Below are 20,268 nucleotides of genomic sequence, written 5' to 3' on the forward strand. Positions count from 1 at the left end.
ATATATATATAATGAAGTATTGAATACATTCCGATACTGACTCTAATGAAAATCTATATTAACACTTTCCACCCTTGTTTCTAGTCGCTCATTTTTTTATGTTGATAGCCCAAGACTATATAACCAATGAACCAAATATACAGTCAATATCAATACGTTTTTATCACAGTACATGTAGATTAATGTGTTAGAAACAAATGACTTTATCACCATACAGATATTTTGTCTCCAAACGAGTTCCGAAAGTTCTGGATATGCTGGACAACAAGGACGGAACTACACATATTAGTGGGGCGAGGCGGGGAGAAAGAACCGTTCATGACAAGGGGTTTTCAGAATCCACTCGACATTAACTATGTAGGCTATGGGACAGAAGATCCGAATGGGCAGTTTAGGTTTAACTGTACACAAGGTAAGATATACTTGTTTTTCCAAAATTTATGTCCAAGTTATACAGTGTGTATGAATGCATTGTAAGCCAAAAAAGTTGATTCCGCATTTTAAAAATGTGGAACATTCCATTCTTAGCATGTGGATGTTATTGTTGCACAGCACAGCGTATAGCTTAAAAATTTCATGACAACTTTAATTTTCCCCAATGTACGAAACCCTTTATAACCACAGTATTTATATTGTTTGTTTTTTCAAAGATTTTACAGTGTGTCCCGAGCCTCCACCTGTTCCCAATACTGACACGTCCGGACCAGAATGCATCTGTCCCTACTGGCCTGGTAAGAACTGCACGTACAAGTGCATCACGGGTGGTGACGTCATCATGACGTGTGGCAACGATGGTCAGTGGACTGGAACAAACCAATGCCATGGTGAATATCCTTTTTGTAATATTTTATAATCATGTTACAATGTGTTACTAAACAAACTCGTATGTACCATTGCGATAAGGAAGGGCACTATCTATAGTCTAACTTTATTGACTTCTTCAGTCTTTCACAAAATCTAATGCTGAATCCGTTAAAAAAAACACAATTCTAAATGAAATCTGTCTCGACTGTATTGCTGATCATCGTTTTTATTTCTTTTTATTTTCTGATTGCAGCCCAAACTACTGATGCTACTACTACTACTGCCACTACTACTGATTTAACTACTGATGCTACTACTACTACTACTGCCACTACCACTGATGCAACTACGGATGCTACTACTACTACTACTACTGCCGTAACTACTGATGCTACTACTACTACTGCCACTACTACTGATTTAACTACTGATGCTACTACTACTACTACCACTACTACTGATGTAACTACTGATGCTACTACTACTACTGCCACTACCACTGATGAAACAACTGATGCTACTACTACTACTGCCACTACTACTGATGTAACTACTGATGCTACTACTACTACTGCCACTACTACTGCCGTAACTACTGATGTTACTACTACTACTACTGACACTACTACTGCCGTAACTACTGATGTTACTACTACTACTACTGCCACTACTACTGATGTAACTACTGATGCTACTACTACTAATGCCACTACTACTGGTATAACTACTGATGCTACTACTACTACTGTAGCTACTACTGGTATAACTACTGATGCTACTACTACTACTACTACTGCAGCTACTACTGATATAACTACTGATGCTACTACAACTGCTGTGACTACTACTGCTACTACTACTTCTACTATTTCTCCGAAGCCCAGCACAACCGAACCGACCAACACAGATCCTCCAGTGTCAACCATGAAACCAGCAACTACACCGCAGTTGTCTAGCGCATCCCAACTGCCAACAGCAGGAGCACCCAATGACACCAGTCAGGCAAAAGTGAAGAAAGAAAGGAAGACGGTTCTGAAGAAAATCTTTGAAGACCCTTCAGCGTTCAAGTCTAAGCTGGCCACCGAGGACAACGCGACACAGGAGGAGTGGAACGGGTGGAAGACCGGAAAGAACATGCCCCAAGGGTACGACAGCAACGTCAGTCCACAAACAGGTAACTATCCGCCATATTGGTGTCCTTCATTTGCATTCCAGTTACGCAACTGCGCGCGCGTTGCCATGGGCTTATCAGTTGCTATGTTAAGATTGACAGCTTCGCTTTTCATTATAAGAACTGGCAAGGTAGCTTGGAACTGGCATGTGGCTTCTGCTAATGTTTTGTAAGGTAATGTAATCTATATGACCACAAACAACTTCTGAAATATTCTTTCTTTCCTGTTGTAGAAGAGAAATTTGACGTGACGTCGGCTGTGAAGATTCTTCATGTTGGACCTTTGTCTGAGGAGAACGCGGTCAGTGACTTATGCAAATTGCACATTTTGGCTTCAAGGAATGCCATTACTACGAATGGCATTCATTTTGCCTACAGCTGTACTAGAAACAACAGGTGGTACGTGTACACAAGCTAGAATGTAATAGAACGGATTGTATGAAACCAAAGCCTGTATATACTCGGGGGCAGCAATAAACTATAAGAAATGGACGGAAGTACTAGTATGTTTTGGGTGGCGCTAGCTTATGCTAGGTTTGTACGTTTGGGTAGGCGGAGATTTGGTTTCACTTGATTGGCAGGGTTTTAACATGGTATGCCGCGGGTTCAAGGATGCGGTCGCCAGGAAAGGATGAAACATAAACAAGCCACGTTGTAATATCGGAATAAGTTTCGCAATAACGCAAATTGTATCTACATTCATCCCGCAAGCTTGAAATTTCAGATTTCTTGTTGATTTGGTTGTTTGCAGAATCTGTCGGTGACAGTGGAGTACAGCATGGGCTGGGTCGACGCCCGTCTCCGCGGCCTATCCACCGGTTGGGAACCGGTACCGGCATCGTTCATGTGGGCCCCTCCCCTGGCGTTTGACGCGGCCGTACGGAGAGCTGCTGACGTCAGCAAGAAGAGGAAGAGCGGCGGAAGAGGAGGGAGCGATCACGACATCAGCATGTGGCTCCACCCATCCGGAATCCTGTTCCACAGACTCACGTATTTCCCCTCTGTTTTATTGCTCTTATACATAAAATTATTTTTACAGTACTACAGTTTGTAGTGCCATACTGGACGTGTTACTACTTGGGACCATATATACTAACACTGTATTATTCCTATTCCATAGGAGAACTCTGTACCTGTCCTGTGTGCCCAGTATGGCAAGGTACCCATTGGATCAGCAAGAATGCAGCTTCAAACTACACGGATGTAAGAAATCCCCCTTTTTTGGAAGTATTGTTTTGAGTGGCTGGGCGGTGTGTTTGTGCCGAAACGGTGTACTACAAGAATTGAAGATTTAAGTGGATTTCAATGTTTATTATCATATAGCCGGGTGACGTTGACCAATCAGAAGGCTCCATTCCACATTCTTTATGTCGCCGTAATGTCACAAATAGAGTCAAAATCGGGTATTTATTCATTCCAATCCATACATTAAACAAAATGAATAATCACCCGCATATGACCTCAGGTGACCCAATAGAACACGGCTCTACTTCTAAAAAATCCAAAAATAACTTGAGTTGTGTTCCGATGACCTCGGGTGACTCCCATAAGAACACCTGTTCCCTGCCTGTGACCCAGTTAGAAGGCCATAGAACGTGAACCCCCCAGTGACCTCAGGTGACTCCAGATGGAACAAATATTCTATGTTCTATTCAGCATGTGCAAGGGGTAAATTGTACATTGTGTCACTCTTCACTGCATCAGTTTGGATAGGCTATCGCGTAAGCTATATGATAATAGCGTTAATGGCCCGCCCTTTCTCGGTGAATATGGTGTGATAAAGCCTTGTCAGTTGCTATAACCACCTCATAAAGCCACCTCGTTCGCTGCGCTCACTTGGTGGCTTTATTCGGTGGTTATAGCAACTGACAAGGCTTTATCACACCATATTCACCTCGGGGAGGGACATTAACCCTTAATTATAGTACTTTTGCAACCATTACATTTACAACATGAACTTTATGTATGTTTTAACATCTGCTGTCTATAACACGTATCATTTCTAACATTATCTATTGGTGTCTTCTGCAGATAGTGGGTTGTATTTCCCTGTTCACCGTCCAAAGAACGCCAGCTCTCCCGGACCTGTGACAACAGACATGACGGCCGTTGTGTCCCAGTTCGAACTAACAGGGCTGAACGTCTATTCTTCAGTACAGCAAACAGACAACACTGAGGCTGGTAAAGGTTTAATAATTGTTAATGTTCTGTTTCTTTAATTTCTGGTGGGCCACGTAGACTTCATTTTAGGACCAGTTATGGTGGGGTTTCTGAGGGGGAAAATGATGCCTCTCTGACATTTAAATGTGTGTGTTTGTTTGTTTGTTTGTGTATTTATGTATGTGTGTGTGTGTGTGTGTGTGTGTGTGTTAGTGTATGTGTGTGTGTGTGTGTGTGTGAAGAGAGAGAGAGAGAAAGAGAGAGAGGGAAAAGAGGGGGAGATGCAGAGAGAAGGGGGAGGGAGACAGACACATGCATTTGATTGTTTTTTTTTTCCTTGTAGCCTGTCATCTGCTCACAGGCAAGTACGCCTACAGTGCCGACCACTGTACCCACATGCGGGGGTGTAGCCATGGCAACGAGTGTGCCGTGTGCAAAACGTACTTCGGCAGCTGCCAGTACGAATCCAACGACTGCAACCGATCAGGTCAACTACTATTTCATCAAACACTTATTGAGAAAACAAGAACATACCATGTCAATCAAACGTCGCCAGTGTTTTTTTAACATCATATTATCATTACATAGGAGCATGTAGTAAACACTTCGCCTTGGTGATGTGAACATTTTTTATATATGTTTTGCATGAATTAGGACTTAGCCTTAGGAACAAAAAAACGTCCAATTGCAAGAACAAGTTTAGCCAAACACTAGAAACAAAAGGCATTTGTATGGCAGGTATCAAGGACAATATACAGTATACCAGTAATGTCCTTGCTGGTATTAAACACCCCAACCTTTGCATATGTACTTTTTTAAAGCTATCTAGTAATGCAAATTGGTTCTTAAAAATTTCAAAGGAAAGTAGTAACTAATGGCGTTCTCATACCTCAGGCCTGACTCAGGTCTCCACCCTGGAGGTTCGTCTGCAGTTTTCCCGCCGTCTGCAGAGTCACGTGCTCGTGACGTTCCTGCCCACTACGTCAGTGGTCATGACGTCATGGCTCGGCTTCTGGCTGCATCCGCAGGAGATCAACGGGAGGGTCTCACTGGGGATTAGCACGCTCCTGTCTCTGATCATCAAGAGCAGCTATGGAGAAAACCCCCAGGTGAGCCTCATTAAAACTACCACCAAGGGTGAACATAGAGATGATTGATGAGTGTTTGACCAATTGCTGACTTCGGTTACTGGCCACTTAAAATTTGTCGCTGTCCTATAATTGCAATCTTGATATAATAACTTTTTGATAGAATAACTTTTTAGGTTGCCGAAGTGATGATAAATACTAGTAGTAAAGAGATGGGCCATATTGCAAATGTGTTACGAATGCATAACCCTATGGCTCTGTCCTATAACTGTAATCTTTATGTACTAAACTTTTTTGTTTGCCACAATAAAACAATTAAAGCAAATTGCCAATGGGCTGCAAATGCATGCTGCGCTGGTTAACTCCCTAGGCAAAGTCGTTCGGTGTAACGTAGACAGCTGCTGCCGCGCCGCGTGCCTGCAAAGCTGGTGTGTTACACCGAAGGGCGGTTATACCAGCTATAATGATACAGATACAGAAATCATTCAGCCTATCTGGCTTATTTTTGCTAGTGTTACAGTAGCAATTTAACAGCAGCCCAAAGAGCCTGTTAGAGACTAATAAATGATTAGCCTGACTGTGCTCCTAGCAGCCGGCCCGGTATTACACCAATTGGGGGGGGGGGCTGGGAGCACAGATTTAGTCAGGCTAACTAAATGATACGTTTGTTGTTAATATCCAGACGAACCTGGTGCGAGCCTATGACGTGTGGATGAGCGGGTGTCTGGCCATGGTGATGCTCGCCCTGCTGGAGACTGTCCTGGCTAACTTCATCCTCTCAGGAGGACAGGTTATTATTTTCTAATACATAGTTTGAAATAATTACATGTAGGTTATGGCATTCTACTATTATTAGTATCTTTTTCCAATACTACAGGGCATACATTTGCCCATCTTGCACCTGCTTTGTATGATTTACAGTATGGTTGAAAACTTTTTTTTGGAAACGGATGAAAATTCATGCACGCGCGGATGTCATCCATATAAATAAAATCAACATGGCCTTACAGCAAGAAAATACATTGTATAGTGGAAACCTATGTTAAAAGCTAGGTTGCTCTCAATGTCAAGTTGACCCAATTCAAGACTATTTATTGTACAGCATTGGAAGGTGTATGTAATGGTGAACAGCTAAAAAAATTGGCACAGGCCATCCTTTCGTATCCCCATGCAAAACCTGTTAATTCACACATTTTATGATTCTATAAAAAAAAAAGACTTCCCCAAAAATTATTGTAGGCCTTCCTGTGACTCTAGAATGCCTGAAAAGTCCTCAGACAACAGAGTTTTTGTCCTAATTATTTCTTTCTCTATTTTTTTTTTCTCGCCACACACACATGTAGTTGCCAGGATGCCTGGGTCTGTGGCAGACTTCGGTGGAACCGTTGTCGAAACCTTCCACAGCTTGGGTTGGTGATGAAGAGGACGGAGTGCACTCAGCAGAGAAAAGAGCAGTGAAGCTCGACTTCTGTGCTAAGATCATTTTTCCTGTGGCCTTTGGGGCCTTTTTGATTGGCTTCTACACATATTATGCCTGAAGTTCAGTTTCACATACATTGTACATTATATGTATTTGTAGATATGACAAAATGTTACTACTACAGTGCTACTACTAGTCAGTCAGTCTCAAAAGGCTAGGACTACTGCATGATTTATTATAAGATAATTTGTGTCACCAACTTTATGGTTTATCCATTGCTTGTATAATATTGTATGTGCTATCGGCGTGCAAAAACTTAGTATATGAACCTCAGGAGCAAAAAGCTCTCAATATCTTTCGATGATACACATGAAGGATTTTATGTACACACTTTGACAAATACCATATATAAATCTGTAGCAGACTGAAGACAGTTCTGTCAATGTCAGTCATGTAAATTTCCAACAGGGACCAATAGGACATTTTTTAAACTATAATGATGCTAGTTCATTAGAACTATAATCATTACTAGTTGGAATGGCAAGTATCCAGACTCTGTGCTGCCTACATGTATGTAAAAAGTTGTAAAAATGCAACTATATGTAAAGAGATGGTTAACTGAAGGTATTGTATGATATTATCTTAGATACTTGGTTTCAACTAGTACTTAGTAATACCTTTAAATGTATATACAAGTACAGTGTACTTTTTGTGTGTTTATCCAAGTTGTGGTTTTGTTTGATATGCATGCATATTTAATGAGGGGTGGTAGAATTCAGCATTGAAAAATAGGTCACTGACCTCACGTGTTTAGGAGAAGAAAAAGTGCAAAACAATGTTTTCCTTCTGGAAAGGTAAACATAGCAAGCAACTTAAGTAATGTGCAATCTTCTAGAGCTTGCATTATGGTGTATACTGCGTTATTCATCAATAAAATAAATACGTATACTATAGGAAAATCATCATATGGTGATAAAAGTTCATAATTAGCAACAAGACAACAAATGTATTACTCTTTTGTAAAGAACCGCTGCATATTTCATTAAAAGCAAAATAAAAATGAGAAAGATATAGCATGTTCACTATTTATTTTTGCAAATATCATACATGTACATATGAGAACACTTTAAAGCTTATTTATTACTCAGGGTGTGGTCCATTCTTCCCACTTTTACTGTATTGTATGTATTATATACCACCTCACATACCCAACTTGCAGGTTGAACTCAAATGTTAGCCTCTAGATCTACCAGGCTCCAGGAGGCGGCTAGAAAGAGTAGAAATTGACCAAATAGAGAGATACATTGTAGCATGCCAAGGGAGTTGGTCCGCTAGAATACATTTTGCGGCACACTGTTCTCTCCAGCAGACCAACTCCCCTGGCATGCTATCTCTCTATTTGGCCGATTTCTACTCTTTCCAGCCACCTACGGAAGCCTGGTAGAGGCTACTCAAATGTGCTTCATATCAGAAACATGGACCATTTTTCTGAATTCCCTTGAGACAATCAGGCTAACCAGAAGTAAGAATGCTCATAATTATGAAATGAAGGTTTTCCCTTCTGAAAACCTGTTCTCTTCTACCCTTGTCTTTATCTGGGTGTGTTAGCGGACTAGTAGAATTGACGGTCAGCGTTTTCGCAAGGCGCAGAGCTCAAATGTAGACGGATCATGAAAAAACAAAGACACACTCTCTGTTGCATTGTATCTTCCAATATAATTGTAAGCTTGCACGGCTACATAGATCCATAACCTGTCACAATACCACAGTAACCTGTCTCTAAATTTGAGCAATACAGATGCAACATACAACGCACAATTGTAACTTTCTTCACTGTAACATGGCTGAAGGAATGATACTCTAACATTTTGCTTCAGTTTTAAAGCTTGGTGTTACACCTTAACTTGCTTAGACTGACAACAATTGCAGCACGTAGTATAACATTGCTTGACTGTGGTGTTCAAGATATTTCGGAAACACTATGAGCCTCTATTTCTTGAAAATTGAACAAACTTAACCATTTCCCCCACCCATCCCCCTTTCCACCGAAATACCCCAAACCTCAGAAAACACCACAACCAATTACTATTCAATCATGATTTTTTAGAACATTTTTCTTCCCCAGCATATAACAGACTAATATTGTGTTTAGCTTTCTCCCTTGCACTCTACATGGCATTCAATGCCACAAAGCAAAAATGAACACACAGTTTTGAGTGCTCTTGCCACACTGTGCACTTCTGACAAGATACTACTACCTATTTCATAGATGATTTTTCAAAGTCTTACAATTGCAGTAAGGTCCCCAAGAGAAACACCTCTCAAATTTCTTACCCCAAAATTCTCTAAGTTGTCATAACTAACAATTTTGTCTTTTTTCTCATTACTTTTTTACTGAGTTTCTTAACATAGCGCTCAGTCAAGTCTTTTTTTTTTCTCGTTTTTTGTTTAAGATATACATATACATAATATATATACTGAATTTACATACATTCTTGGAGTTGTAAACCCATAGTGACCCTATGTTGGGTACTTGATGAAATGGAGAATGGAATATGAGATGATTCTGGGTTGTGCTGTTGTTTTTAGAGAGGCACCTTCTCTTCGGGGAGAGGTGGTGCATTCTGGGAATCGTCTTGCTTGTCCGCGTTCGCCGTGCTGTTGAGAACGTCTTCGAAGGTCGGCTTGGGCTCGCGTGGTGACGTCACTTTCGACTGCGGGGATACAGAAGAGTTGAGAGCAAGGAACTACATTGAGAAGTCAAACTCATGATTAGCCTCCTTCGCAGCCTTGTAGTGTGGCAGCATGTGTACGAGCGGCTAGAGCACCAGTTTCTTTCCACTTGTACAAACGAACGCTGCCACGTTACATCTGTATCTGTATCATTATAGCCGCCCTTTGGCGTAACACACCAGTTAGATGTTTGCGCAGGAGGCTAAGCTTAAGCCACGAATTATGTTTCAGTCTTTGGCATCTTCCATGCTTAAAAGCTTTAACATTCACTTTACTGTCAAAGAGGACCATGATTTTTGTTTTCCACGGTATAAAAAGCCTGGCTTTTTTCCCTGTATGTCACTGCTGACATTCTGAAGGATTGACATGTTTACTTTCAGTAAGCCTAAAAGATATACGAATACATTTTGGACACCCATGTTTCATACAGGTCCATGTAGTAATGACAAAATTTCGAACTTTGAGTCTGTAATTTATACTAATCACCACTATTCTAAACACAGACTGCATAGAAAAACAGACAGTTCAACATAACACAAAACAAGAACATGTCATGCTGAAGTTTGCATAGTTCAGTCTATATAATAACACAGATCCATGCAAAAAGTGACACCAGACAAACATCACTGTAACAATTGGTAAGGAACCAAAGCTATGTCAAAAGACATGGTGTTTACAGTCTTAAAAATGTACATATTTTGAAAAGTTTGGACATTCAATTTTCAACTGTTACATCTGCAACTTAGCAAAACCTTCTTGATGGAACTACTAGTATGAAACACCATGTTAGAGCACCTTTGGTTCCTTATTCACCGAACAAAACTGAAAGAATTCACCCTCAACATGGTCCATTCCATGAACAGTTAACCAACAAATTGTATAGAATGGACCAAACTGAAATTAACCAAATTCCAGTAAAGTTCTGTATGACCTTGACTCAAAATGCATTTGGAAACAAAAAGTATAGAACAGCCAACACTTTTCTGCTATACTGCTTTCTCTGGTCAACACTTATGAGAAAGAGTGATGATAGTTGAACACACACCACTACCAGTGGTCTAGCCACCTGCTGTAGTGCTTGCACAACTGTGTGGCCCAAGGGCCTTATAATCAGAGAAGGGCACTGCCTTACACGTGTACATACATTGTACACTGAAAGGCATGGTAATGATTTAAATTTTCTGCTAAATTCAAATGTTTTTCGTGATCAAGGTCAAAGAACTTTCAACTGGAAAATGTAACAAACAAACGTGAAAGAAAGACACATCGATAAACACACGTCCATGCACAGAGTGATGTTAGAAGTTATGATTGGTACATACAACGCTAATACCTCACCCAGGTTAGCCTACGTCCCTTCTGCAAGTCAGTGATGGCAAAAAAGAAAGGGAAACCTTCAGGCAGAACATTCATGGTGACGGCCTGGGCACGTCAGGACGGAACAGCACACAAACACGCTCAGTATCGACCATGCAGGACAGATGTAACGTTTGCCCTCCACACATACAACACAAGCACGTCGGCAGAACGTACTGCACCTGCGCGAAACCCTTAATGTATTGTACATAGCATTTCAGCAGAATGTCTCATATAAGGTTGTATTCGCTCATATAAGGTTAGCATTTCGACAGTAGTTTCCAGATGTTACGTCATAAAGAATATCCTCTGCAACAGGCAAAATTCTGATGCAACGTAGGCCAAAAACCCAACGAAAAACGCGAAAATACGGGGTTCTGCACAGGCGCAGTACGTTCTGCTGACGTGCGTACAACACACTCTGTATCGGGCACATGCGCAGCACATAAACTTTGATAAAGCATCAGCCCTTCACCAAATATACACACAACACACTCATTCAGTAGTGGAAAATTAGTAAAAAGACAAATTTTCAGAGTATCATTCTGAAGATGTCAATCAATCAAGTTAGAGGTCACATGTCAGTCTCAATACAATGTTAAACTTTATAACCTTCATGTCAGTGTACTATTTGATCATTCCCTTTCATGCCTTAATGGGACCATTTTGTCATTTAGTAAATGTAAGCCAAGAGTCATCATTTCTAAGCCATTCACAAAAAAAGACTTGAGAACAAAAAACAGAAAAAAAACTTCAGGCCATGCCATAATTCAAACTGGGTGAACCATGATTTTAGATTGAAATAAAAAATCTTAAACCTACCCCGATGGCATTGGTCTGGAAAAAAGGTGAAAAAAATAACGGAATTACATAATCTTATTTCTTTTCTATCAAGATACATTCACAGCAAGGTATGAATTTTATTTCGACTCGATACAAATTCAACCTTTGTTCGTTTGGATGAGACTTGGTAACATTTGGAACAACAGTGTATTGTTTTCAAAACCCTTTCTTTGTGGATCTTTTTTTTATCATTTTGTCTCAAAACACACTCATACAAAGACACACTCATGCAGCACAGTTGTACATGGAATGCAAAGTATGTTCAATGACAACATACAATAGAAATGTCAAATACATGTATAAATGAATCCTACATCTAGCAAACAAACATACACCTGGACGTATATATAATTTTAAGCAACTTCCAAATATCACACATATGCATAGTTGTTTGGCTGTTAAAAATTGACTTCAAGAACTTTTGGAACAGGGAAGGAAGGATGGATGGATGTGGAAAAGTGTCACAGTGAGTCTCTGCCCAAGACATTGCCCCAAAAATATCAGAATCGAACCTTAACCTGAAAACGTCTTTATAAGTTCCTCCCAAATCCTTCCTCCTCCATCCCCAACCTTATAACATTTCCCTCCCCATTCAAAATGACGATAAAGTCACTGTGATAGCATCACATGCAGAAACAGAAGTAACTGCTACCTACACGTAAGTAAAATTAGGCCCATACATGTAACCCATAGTTGTGGACTGCAACAGGGGCCAACACCAACAGAACCACGGAGGGAGAAATAAGGAAAAAAAAGAAAAAAAGAAGAAACTCAGCACGAAATAGTATAATGAAACAGCGCCAAAAAACCCCCGAAAACCCACCAGTCAAAAGTTATGCAAACTGCATTGAGGTGAAAAGCAAAAATTCATCTTTTTGCATAAGCATAACAGTTACATGCATTGTAAAGCAAACTTGATAGTCTATAATCATAAATGTATAAATTTTGAACCAATCAAAAGGTATGACAACCTATGGACAATTTGGACAGTCAAATAAGACAAAGATTTAAGGATACCAAACATGTGAACAAGTTGCAAACAATATATACAAACTTGCCCTGTACTCAAAAGTACAAATATAGCAAAAACTGATGACAGAATGATATGGAAGTGGGCACCATAGGCAGGAAATTGAACTGAACTGGGTATTTTAATATAATTGTGCAGCCACTACATAACCCAACAGCCTTAGCAAACATATATATATTGTACATCTCGTAGACTTGTGAAGACTGAAGTTTTTTTTCTATTCCTATCAATCTAAATCAACATGGTACAATAATACAAAGTACATTTGAATAAAACACTGTTTTTTGTACATAGAAAATATGGGCACAATGCTACAAATGTACATGTCATGAACTAATGCTTGTATGAGGAGTTACATGTATCTATACCTGTTCTTAAGGTGCCAGTAAGTGTACTTACCTTAAGGTTTGAGACAGTGCTCCCCACCTTCTCCTCAAATGACTTGAATGACTGAGAGTTCCTTGAAAAGGAAAAGTGACATTCAAGATTTAGATGAAGGGATGACCACTGTACTTAAAATATTAATCCTAATCCTATTAATCATAATCCTATAACCAGCATATTTTATCTTCAATTTCAAACTCTATACTTTCTGGTCCAGAAGCAGGTATGACATTGCTTCTTTTCAGTCAAATTTCCGAACCAATGCCCCACCGGGTATACATATCCATACACATTGTATACTTTTTACTGAGTCAGACATTATTGTTTGTATGCACTTTTTGGACTGTCTGAGCCATATGCTCAAAACTAAAAATCTAATAAACTTTATTGAAAAATATGTGTAAGGTAGGATATTAAAGCATCAAACAGGGCAATTTGAGTATTACAGTATCATGAATAAACAAAGGCTCAAACAAACAAACAAACAAACAGTAAAATTAATGAGAAGATTGTTTACTTCATCTCTCCGAGTTTGCGAGACATGGACTGCCAGGCAGCTGCGGAGGCCTGGGCTGTCTTCTGGCCGGCGACAGACAGGGTCTCCGATGTCTTCTTGTACCTATGTAAGACAGCACAGAAGATCAAATACTGGTCAGTTCACATTCAAAACGACTTGGAAACCTCTACAACATTATGACAAACAGTCAAGCAGCTTTGTAAGCTGGTATACAATGTATATTATATAATAAACAGGCGACACTTTAATTCCGGACAGACACTCTAATTCCGGACTACCTCTCACTTTTCAAGCATAGTTTGTCCTGGACAATTGACATTCCATATTGTGATGTAGAAGATGACAACAACTATGTAGATAACAATGATAGTTCCCTAGGGATCAGGTTATTTCTGCAGATTTCTGCAGAATTCTGCGCAGAATTCTGCACCCCGCGCAGATTTCTGCACAGAATTCTGCGCTGGGTGCAGAAATCTGTGCAGATTTCTGCAGAAATCTGCTTTTTTAAGGATTTGTCCTACAAAATGTATCATTATGGTGATAAGTGGTAGATACACTCTCCTACAAATGCTACAATCAGGTTACATGTATTTTGGGCATAACTTGTCGGAAATGCCCAGCTTTTGCCAAGTGCCCTGCAATTTGCCATGGGGATAGCTTTGCACTGTATGTTGTTCTTTTCTTTTCATTTCTTGAAAAAATTGTGATATTTAAAGTAATTTATGAAGTAAAACAATTCAAAAAGTGATGATGAGCTATACACATTACAGATGAGGACATACAACATAACAGACGTAATTCTTTGAGCTATACAGGCAAGCATAAGACCAGATCCCGTAACCAGCTAGCCTGAGTGTCAGCCTTTTTATCTTTCGTCTACTCCCCACTATGCTACCTGTAGAGTGTGGGGAGCGGACGAAAGCTACAAAGGCTGACACTCGGGCTAGTACCCAGCATTATCAGTTGAATGAACCACAAGGGAAATTCCATTGACACACGGCGACAAAGATTTCTGCAGAAATCTGCAGAATTCTGCAGAAATCTGCAGAATTCTGCACAGATTTCTGCGCAGAAATCTAAATTCTTAAAAAAGATTTCATACAATACTTTGAAATTGTCCCACAAAACATATAATTTGTCCCTACAGATGTTACTACAATGTACTAGCTTGATTTGGGTAAAAATTGTCGGAAATGCATATTATTGGCTTTTGTTCCTTTTCATGACAACCCAATGCCCCACAATTCGGCATTCAGATACATGTAGCTTTGCACCATACTTTTTGCTTTTTGATTTCGGCCTAGCAACTTCTAGCAGCTATCCTAGGCCTAGCAACTAGCAGCTTCTATGCCACTAAATCATGGCTCGATCACACTCTAAAATCAAGTTTCAACCCTTCACAAATGTCTCTCCTATCCTACTTTGAAGTTCTGCAAATCTGCAAGACTCTCAGACTGGATGTCCTCGGGATTTGGGGGCTGTGTAATGGTTGGAGCAGCTGCTGCACCATCCACTTCCCCAACCTCATCTTTCTTGTTTTTTTCATCTGACCATCTCAGCTGATGGCTGTAGGTCAGCACTTTTTGTGGGTCAACACAAAAGGATACTGGTCTTGAACACCAGACTCTGATTATTATCTATTGATTTGTCACTATTTAGTCAAGAGGAAAGAAAGAAGAATAAAGCCTTGTTAGAACTTGGGACATGATTTTAGTAGTTGAATTGCTACATGTACTGTGAGACTGTGTGGCCCTGGACAACTACCCTTGGAAGAACTTATCACCAAGGTAGCTTGGGGTGCTACTGGGTTTATTTAACAATTTTCTATGCCCCGCCTCCACACTTATCCAAACAAATTCACGGCTTTTAATGTAAGTCTTCACAGTAAGGGGCCAGAGAGCCCCTCTTGACCACCAAACTGTAATCACTACCACATGTTTTCATAGCTTATCTATCTAGCCCATAGATAGAGGAGACCTCTATAGTCTCAGGAGAACAACCTTTAGCCTGTGTCACCCAACCTTTTTCCCTGTAGGTAAATTTTCTTGCCAGTTGTTAGGGAACTGGATGTATTTCCATTTGTCCTGCTTGAGATCTGTAAGATAATTTTGAGTTAAAAATGCTCCACAAAGTAATGATGAGATATGCACATACAGATTTGAAGATTCCAGGCTAGAACATACATGTAACTGATGTTTTGTTTGAGCTATGCAGGAAAGCGTAAAACCAGCATCAATAAACCACAAGGGGACTTTGACATTCCATTGACTGGTCACCGAAGGGTCAAGAGTATCTATTTTCCTGTCTTGTACCTTCCAAGTGCTTTTCATGATTATAGTATCTTGTTGCAGGGGAATACTTATATTTTTAAGGTCTTTTGCAAGAATTGTTTGCAGTTTAAATATGAGTGTGTCTGTAGTGTACGTACAAGTAAAGTAATCTCAAGAAAGCTAATTCTATACTCATGATACTCATGGTTCTTAAAAATTATATCTGGTCTCAGATGCATGACAACAGTCATTGCAACCTTTAATACTTGACATTGCCATACTTCTAATTTAGGCTAACATATGCTACTGCAATGAAGAGTTGGAATTAAACAAATCCCAACATGGTCCCTCTGACTTTTAGTTACATAAAAAGAGCCCTTGGATTTAGCACAAGAGAGTGCGTAGTCAGATAATGCTCTGAAGAGGGTCTCTGAATAGCGAATAGTGAGCAGTTTTGCACAGGATCCACATACATGTATATGAGCATGTACGAGGCCCTTATGTTTTCCTTGACTAGCCAGGTCAAGTACATGTAGAGTAGCCAAGTAGATCTAGAGAGGGTAGGGGAGGGGGGACATATTTCTCGTTGGAGGGGGTGATGATCTGAAGGTAAATTGTGGATAATTCTCTAGTCACTAATTCACTAGTAGTATCTAGTCTTTGTAAGTTTGTTCACTTGAGACACAAAAGCTACATTGTAATTAGGGTTAGCCAGACATTTCCCCACCAGATCATACTAAATACCAAAAGAATAAAGTAGCACTTGAAGACAAGAAAATGGTCTTTTCCTCTGGAAATTATGAAAAAAAAACAAGAAAGAGGAGTGAATAATTGTCTTGTCATGTCAAGTAACGTTCAGACATGATCGGAAGCAAGTTAAAACTGTGTACAATAGAAAATCTGCTGTTATAACAAGGGCATATACATCAGGGCTTGAAATTCATTTTTGGGAAAAGACACTGGTGCACCCAACCTAAAAAATTGGGTGAACAAAAATATGTCTGCAAAAACTATAATTATGTTTCATTTCAAGAAAAGTACTGTAACGATGATTGAATTCTTTATGTTGTAACTACATGTACTATGTACATTAACACCCACATAAAAAAAATGGGTGCACAGCTCCAAGGTGCACATACATCCGAGCCCTGTACATTGAATAGGCGAGACACTGAAGCAAGACCTACAGTGTTGCAGTGATCCATTCTGGTACCAGATGACCCAGCCAGGCCTGTTTTTTTAAGAGTAGAGAGTAGAGAGTTTTCTCCCCTGGGACCCACACTGATTGAAAGAAAACATTCACCTTGCTCTGCAGACAAGGATTTGAAATACAACACTGAAATCCTTTCCTCTACATTTTCAATGATTTTGCTCTCCTAATGTTCAAAGTTAACGTTGTTTGTTTGTTTGTTTGTTTGTTTGTTTTTATTTATTTAACCAGGGGGATACATATCGCCCGTGGGGCGCTTTTCAATGAGCCCTGGGCCTGGGGAAGACCCCAAACAAAAACATCAAACTCAAACTAATACAAATAATCAACAAAAGTAACTTATAAAGTTACAAAAGTTACTAAATAATACAAAAGCAAGGTAACTTAAGTAGCAGGAGTTAGGGGGAGTCCTGATGTGGACTTTGATGGGGTTTATATCTTTGGCTAAGATGACTAGCCAGGTCAAGTACATGTAGAGTTAAAGCCAAGTAGATCTAGAGAGGGTAGGGGAGGGGGGACATATTTCTTGTTGGAGGGGGTGATGATCTGAAGGTAAATTGTGGATAATTCTCTAGTCACTAATTCACTAGTAGTATCTAGTCTTTGTAAGTTTGTTCACTTGAGACACAAAAGCTACATTGTCATGTACAAAGTCATGTAGGTGGTCAGACAAAAACCTGTTATAATGAGAGCATGATGGAAAGTACATCTACATGTACATCTTATAACATGACATCTCTGGTAACCAGTCTATGGTGGTTAGGGCAGGCTGTCTTCAGGGCTCTAATTTTTTCCCCAGTCCAGCTCAACAGACCTGGTAGAAGTGCTACTCCTGTAGGAGGGTCTGCATGCTCTTTTCCGTAAGGCGTAGGCGGGCCTCTTTAATTTCCCGTAATTCGTAGGGAAGTTATTTTATTTACCGTATTTCGTAGTGAGGAGGCGAAAATTTCCCGTAAAGCGTAGCCAGCGCATTTCACGTAAAGCGTAATTGAGCCTAAAAATTCCCCGTAAATCGTAGTCTGGACTCCCATTTTTCGTAAGTCGTAGCGGACGAACCCAGCAAACCGCGGATAACCTGTTGGGTCAACGTCGTACCCAGGATTTCTATTGTCTAACCTGGACACGAGAGCACCCATGACATCAGTGGAGTTCTGTGCTATTATTGGTCAGTATTGGCCGGGTGGCGGGAGCACATCTGGAGTCAATCTCAGTCGCATCTTCATCTCTGCTTTATCTTGTCTGTCCCTTTCTTGCCTGTCCCATCTGGGTCCATGTGTGCAGTACAATCCCACCATGGCTCACGTGATGCCCGTGATTGTGCGCATTTTATCGCATACGGTGGTCCAGCGGGTTGTCTATCAAGAGGTGGCATCTCCTTTTTTATCTGGTTCTTTTGTTTCACGAACTAAAATTCTTCGCGAACTTGTTCACCCCGTTTTGTGAAATTTACGAACATATTTACAATGCATGTATTTTATTTTCTCAGTCGTAAAATGTACCGATGGGCACATGAATGTATCGAAACAAAATCAGTATTAGTTCGTTGGTTAGTTGCTCAGAAATCGGGCTCTAAAATACACCAGAGAGCCTCTCAACTTTAAAAATTTGCTGGGGAGGCCCCCAAACTCCCCTCGCGCTGACGCCCCCCCCCCCCGCCATTCATAAATTTCTGGATCTGCCGGTGGTACGAGTTTTAGATGCAGGTTGGTGAAGTGAATGTTCTGAAGTGGGTTCCGTTTTGTACCAAATTATGAATGCTGTGTGAAATACCTTGCATGCGCGCTTCATTGCAAGGTGTACGTCACAGATATTGTTTGCGACGTTGTCGGTGAATTTTTGATCAGTCAACGTTGCAACACCAACTTGAATTTAGCGTTATTCGTAACCAGAATTTAGCGTAAAGCGTTGCCGGCCTCCCGGAATTTAACGTAAAGCGTTGCGAGCCTCCATAAATTTAGCGTAAAGCGTAATGAGGACCCCCCATGCAGACCCTCCTGTAGGAGTTTTGCATTGATTATCCTTTTGTCAAAATAGATTTAGAACTTGTGTGGTACACGTAGGTTCCAGGTTTGACATCATAAATTAGTAAGGATAATTTGAACTGGATTCTCAGACTCAGAGACCCAAATATGGGATCAAACAAGATGTAACTTCATCCCTGAAAAAACATCTGCCTTGCCTCCTCTGCCTGTTGACCTGGTGGTAACCCCTCACTGGGACAGGGGGAGCCAGAGGTCAGACCTTCAGGTCACAATATGTGTACATCACAGTTTGGATGTTACAGAAGCTTTGCTAACTATTATTAATAAGCTAGCCAGCCACCTCGTGCAAAGGTTTCACTCTTCACATACATGTATTTTTGTTATGTGCAGTTCCAGAAAGCTTAAAATGATGAGCCATGAGTATTCAATGTTATGAACAGGATTGGAGGAAGGTGACACTGATACTGGCAGGACTAATCGTTTTTCCTCAGTTGGATGGTCCAAGAGACACCTATACATGAGGGCCTGCATGCCCTTTATTGTAAAGGCGTAATCAGGCCTTTTTAGTCTCCCTAATCCGTAGGCAGCCTCCCCCAAAATGTAATTCGTAATAGTACATTAGTTGCAAAGTGTAAAGTCATAATCAGCTCTGAAACTTTGACGTAATTCGTAGTCGGCAGAGAAAATTTGCGTAATTCGTAATCACTACACCCCCATGCAGGCCCTCACACATGTACTTGCTCTCCTGTTACAGTACAATGTAAGTCTATCCTGCCTTGGCCCTCCTCAGCCAGGCCTCTCTTGGCCCCTACTGGCATTGGCATGATCTCCTGTGAAAAGGTGTCTTTTCCTTTGGAGTATACTTGTAACCTACTGGTGTCAGAGAAAAGCACAATTTGAGGGTGTGCATGTCATGGTCATGGACACAACATACAGTTAACATGTCTGACCATGGAGACTACATGTTCATTCAGCATGCCTGTCTGATCATCTCTCCACTTCAAAATAAGGTTGTATGAACTTGTCAGGGTCCACAAATTTGCCTCCTAAAATTTTTACCGACTTGCAAGCAAAAAAGCACATGTAGAAGAATTGCACAGTTGTTACAGAATATGTACAACATGTAACTATGGAGAAATTAAGTAGATAAACATTGTCAATAATGGCAAGATTGCTTTTTCTACAATGTAAAGACACAAACATTCAGCATGTGTCTACGTATGTTTGAGAGCTGGCCCAGTAGTTAGGATTCTGGCTGTCTGAGGCTGAAACTTCAGACTAGTAGTCCAAACTCTGAGCT

The 20,268-nt window shown here is 40.4% G+C and overlaps 2 protein-coding genes across 26 annotated transcripts in view; one reads left to right on the forward strand and one right to left on the reverse strand.

Annotated features, from left to right (window-relative positions):
* The window catches only part of LOC109483039, a 10,618-nt gene extending 4,590 nt beyond the window's left edge, over window positions 1-6,028 (forward strand). The window contains exons 5-13 of the mRNA XM_019785996.1: window positions 651-794; window positions 1,739-1,978; window positions 2,209-2,276; window positions 2,727-2,965; window positions 3,096-3,178; window positions 4,007-4,156; window positions 4,479-4,622; window positions 5,030-5,244; window positions 5,906-6,028. Coding sequence (XP_019641555.1) covers window positions 651-794; window positions 1,739-1,978; window positions 2,209-2,276; window positions 2,727-2,965; window positions 3,096-3,178; window positions 4,007-4,156; window positions 4,479-4,622; window positions 5,030-5,244; window positions 5,906-6,028 — 1,406 coding nt within the window. The remainder of the gene's footprint in view (window positions 1-650; window positions 795-1,738; window positions 1,979-2,208; window positions 2,277-2,726; window positions 2,966-3,095; window positions 3,179-4,006; window positions 4,157-4,478; window positions 4,623-5,029; window positions 5,245-5,905) is intronic.
* Window positions 6,029-8,333: 2,305 nt separating this feature from the next.
* The window catches only part of LOC109483084 (tumor protein D52-like), a 31,735-nt gene continuing 19,800 nt past the window's right edge, over window positions 8,334-20,268 (reverse strand). For 11 of the 25 annotated variants that reach the window (XM_019786073.1, XM_019786069.1, XM_019786070.1 and 8 more), the window contains 5 exons: window positions 13,507-13,608; window positions 13,005-13,065; window positions 11,555-11,569; window positions 10,715-10,735; window positions 8,334-9,357 (listed from right to left, as the gene is read on the reverse strand). In XM_019786073.1, coding sequence (XP_019641632.1) covers window positions 9,229-9,357; window positions 10,715-10,735; window positions 11,555-11,569; window positions 13,005-13,065; window positions 13,507-13,608 — 328 coding nt within the window. In that variant the 3' untranslated portion in view covers window positions 8,334-9,228. Of the gene's footprint in view, window positions 9,358-10,698; window positions 10,736-11,554; window positions 11,570-12,231; window positions 12,276-13,004; window positions 13,066-13,506; window positions 13,609-20,268 lie in introns of all 25 variants that reach the window. The other 14 variants (XM_019786072.1, XM_019786053.1, XM_019786054.1 and 11 more) reach the window with 9 other exon arrangements.

The sequence above is a fragment of the Branchiostoma belcheri genome, unplaced genomic scaffold (genome assembly GCF_001625305.1).
Source record: "Branchiostoma belcheri isolate BF01 breed outbred unplaced genomic scaffold, Haploidv18h27 scaffold62, whole genome shotgun sequence".
NCBI classification, from domain to species: Eukaryota; Metazoa; Chordata; class Leptocardii; order Amphioxiformes; family Branchiostomatidae; genus Branchiostoma; species Branchiostoma belcheri.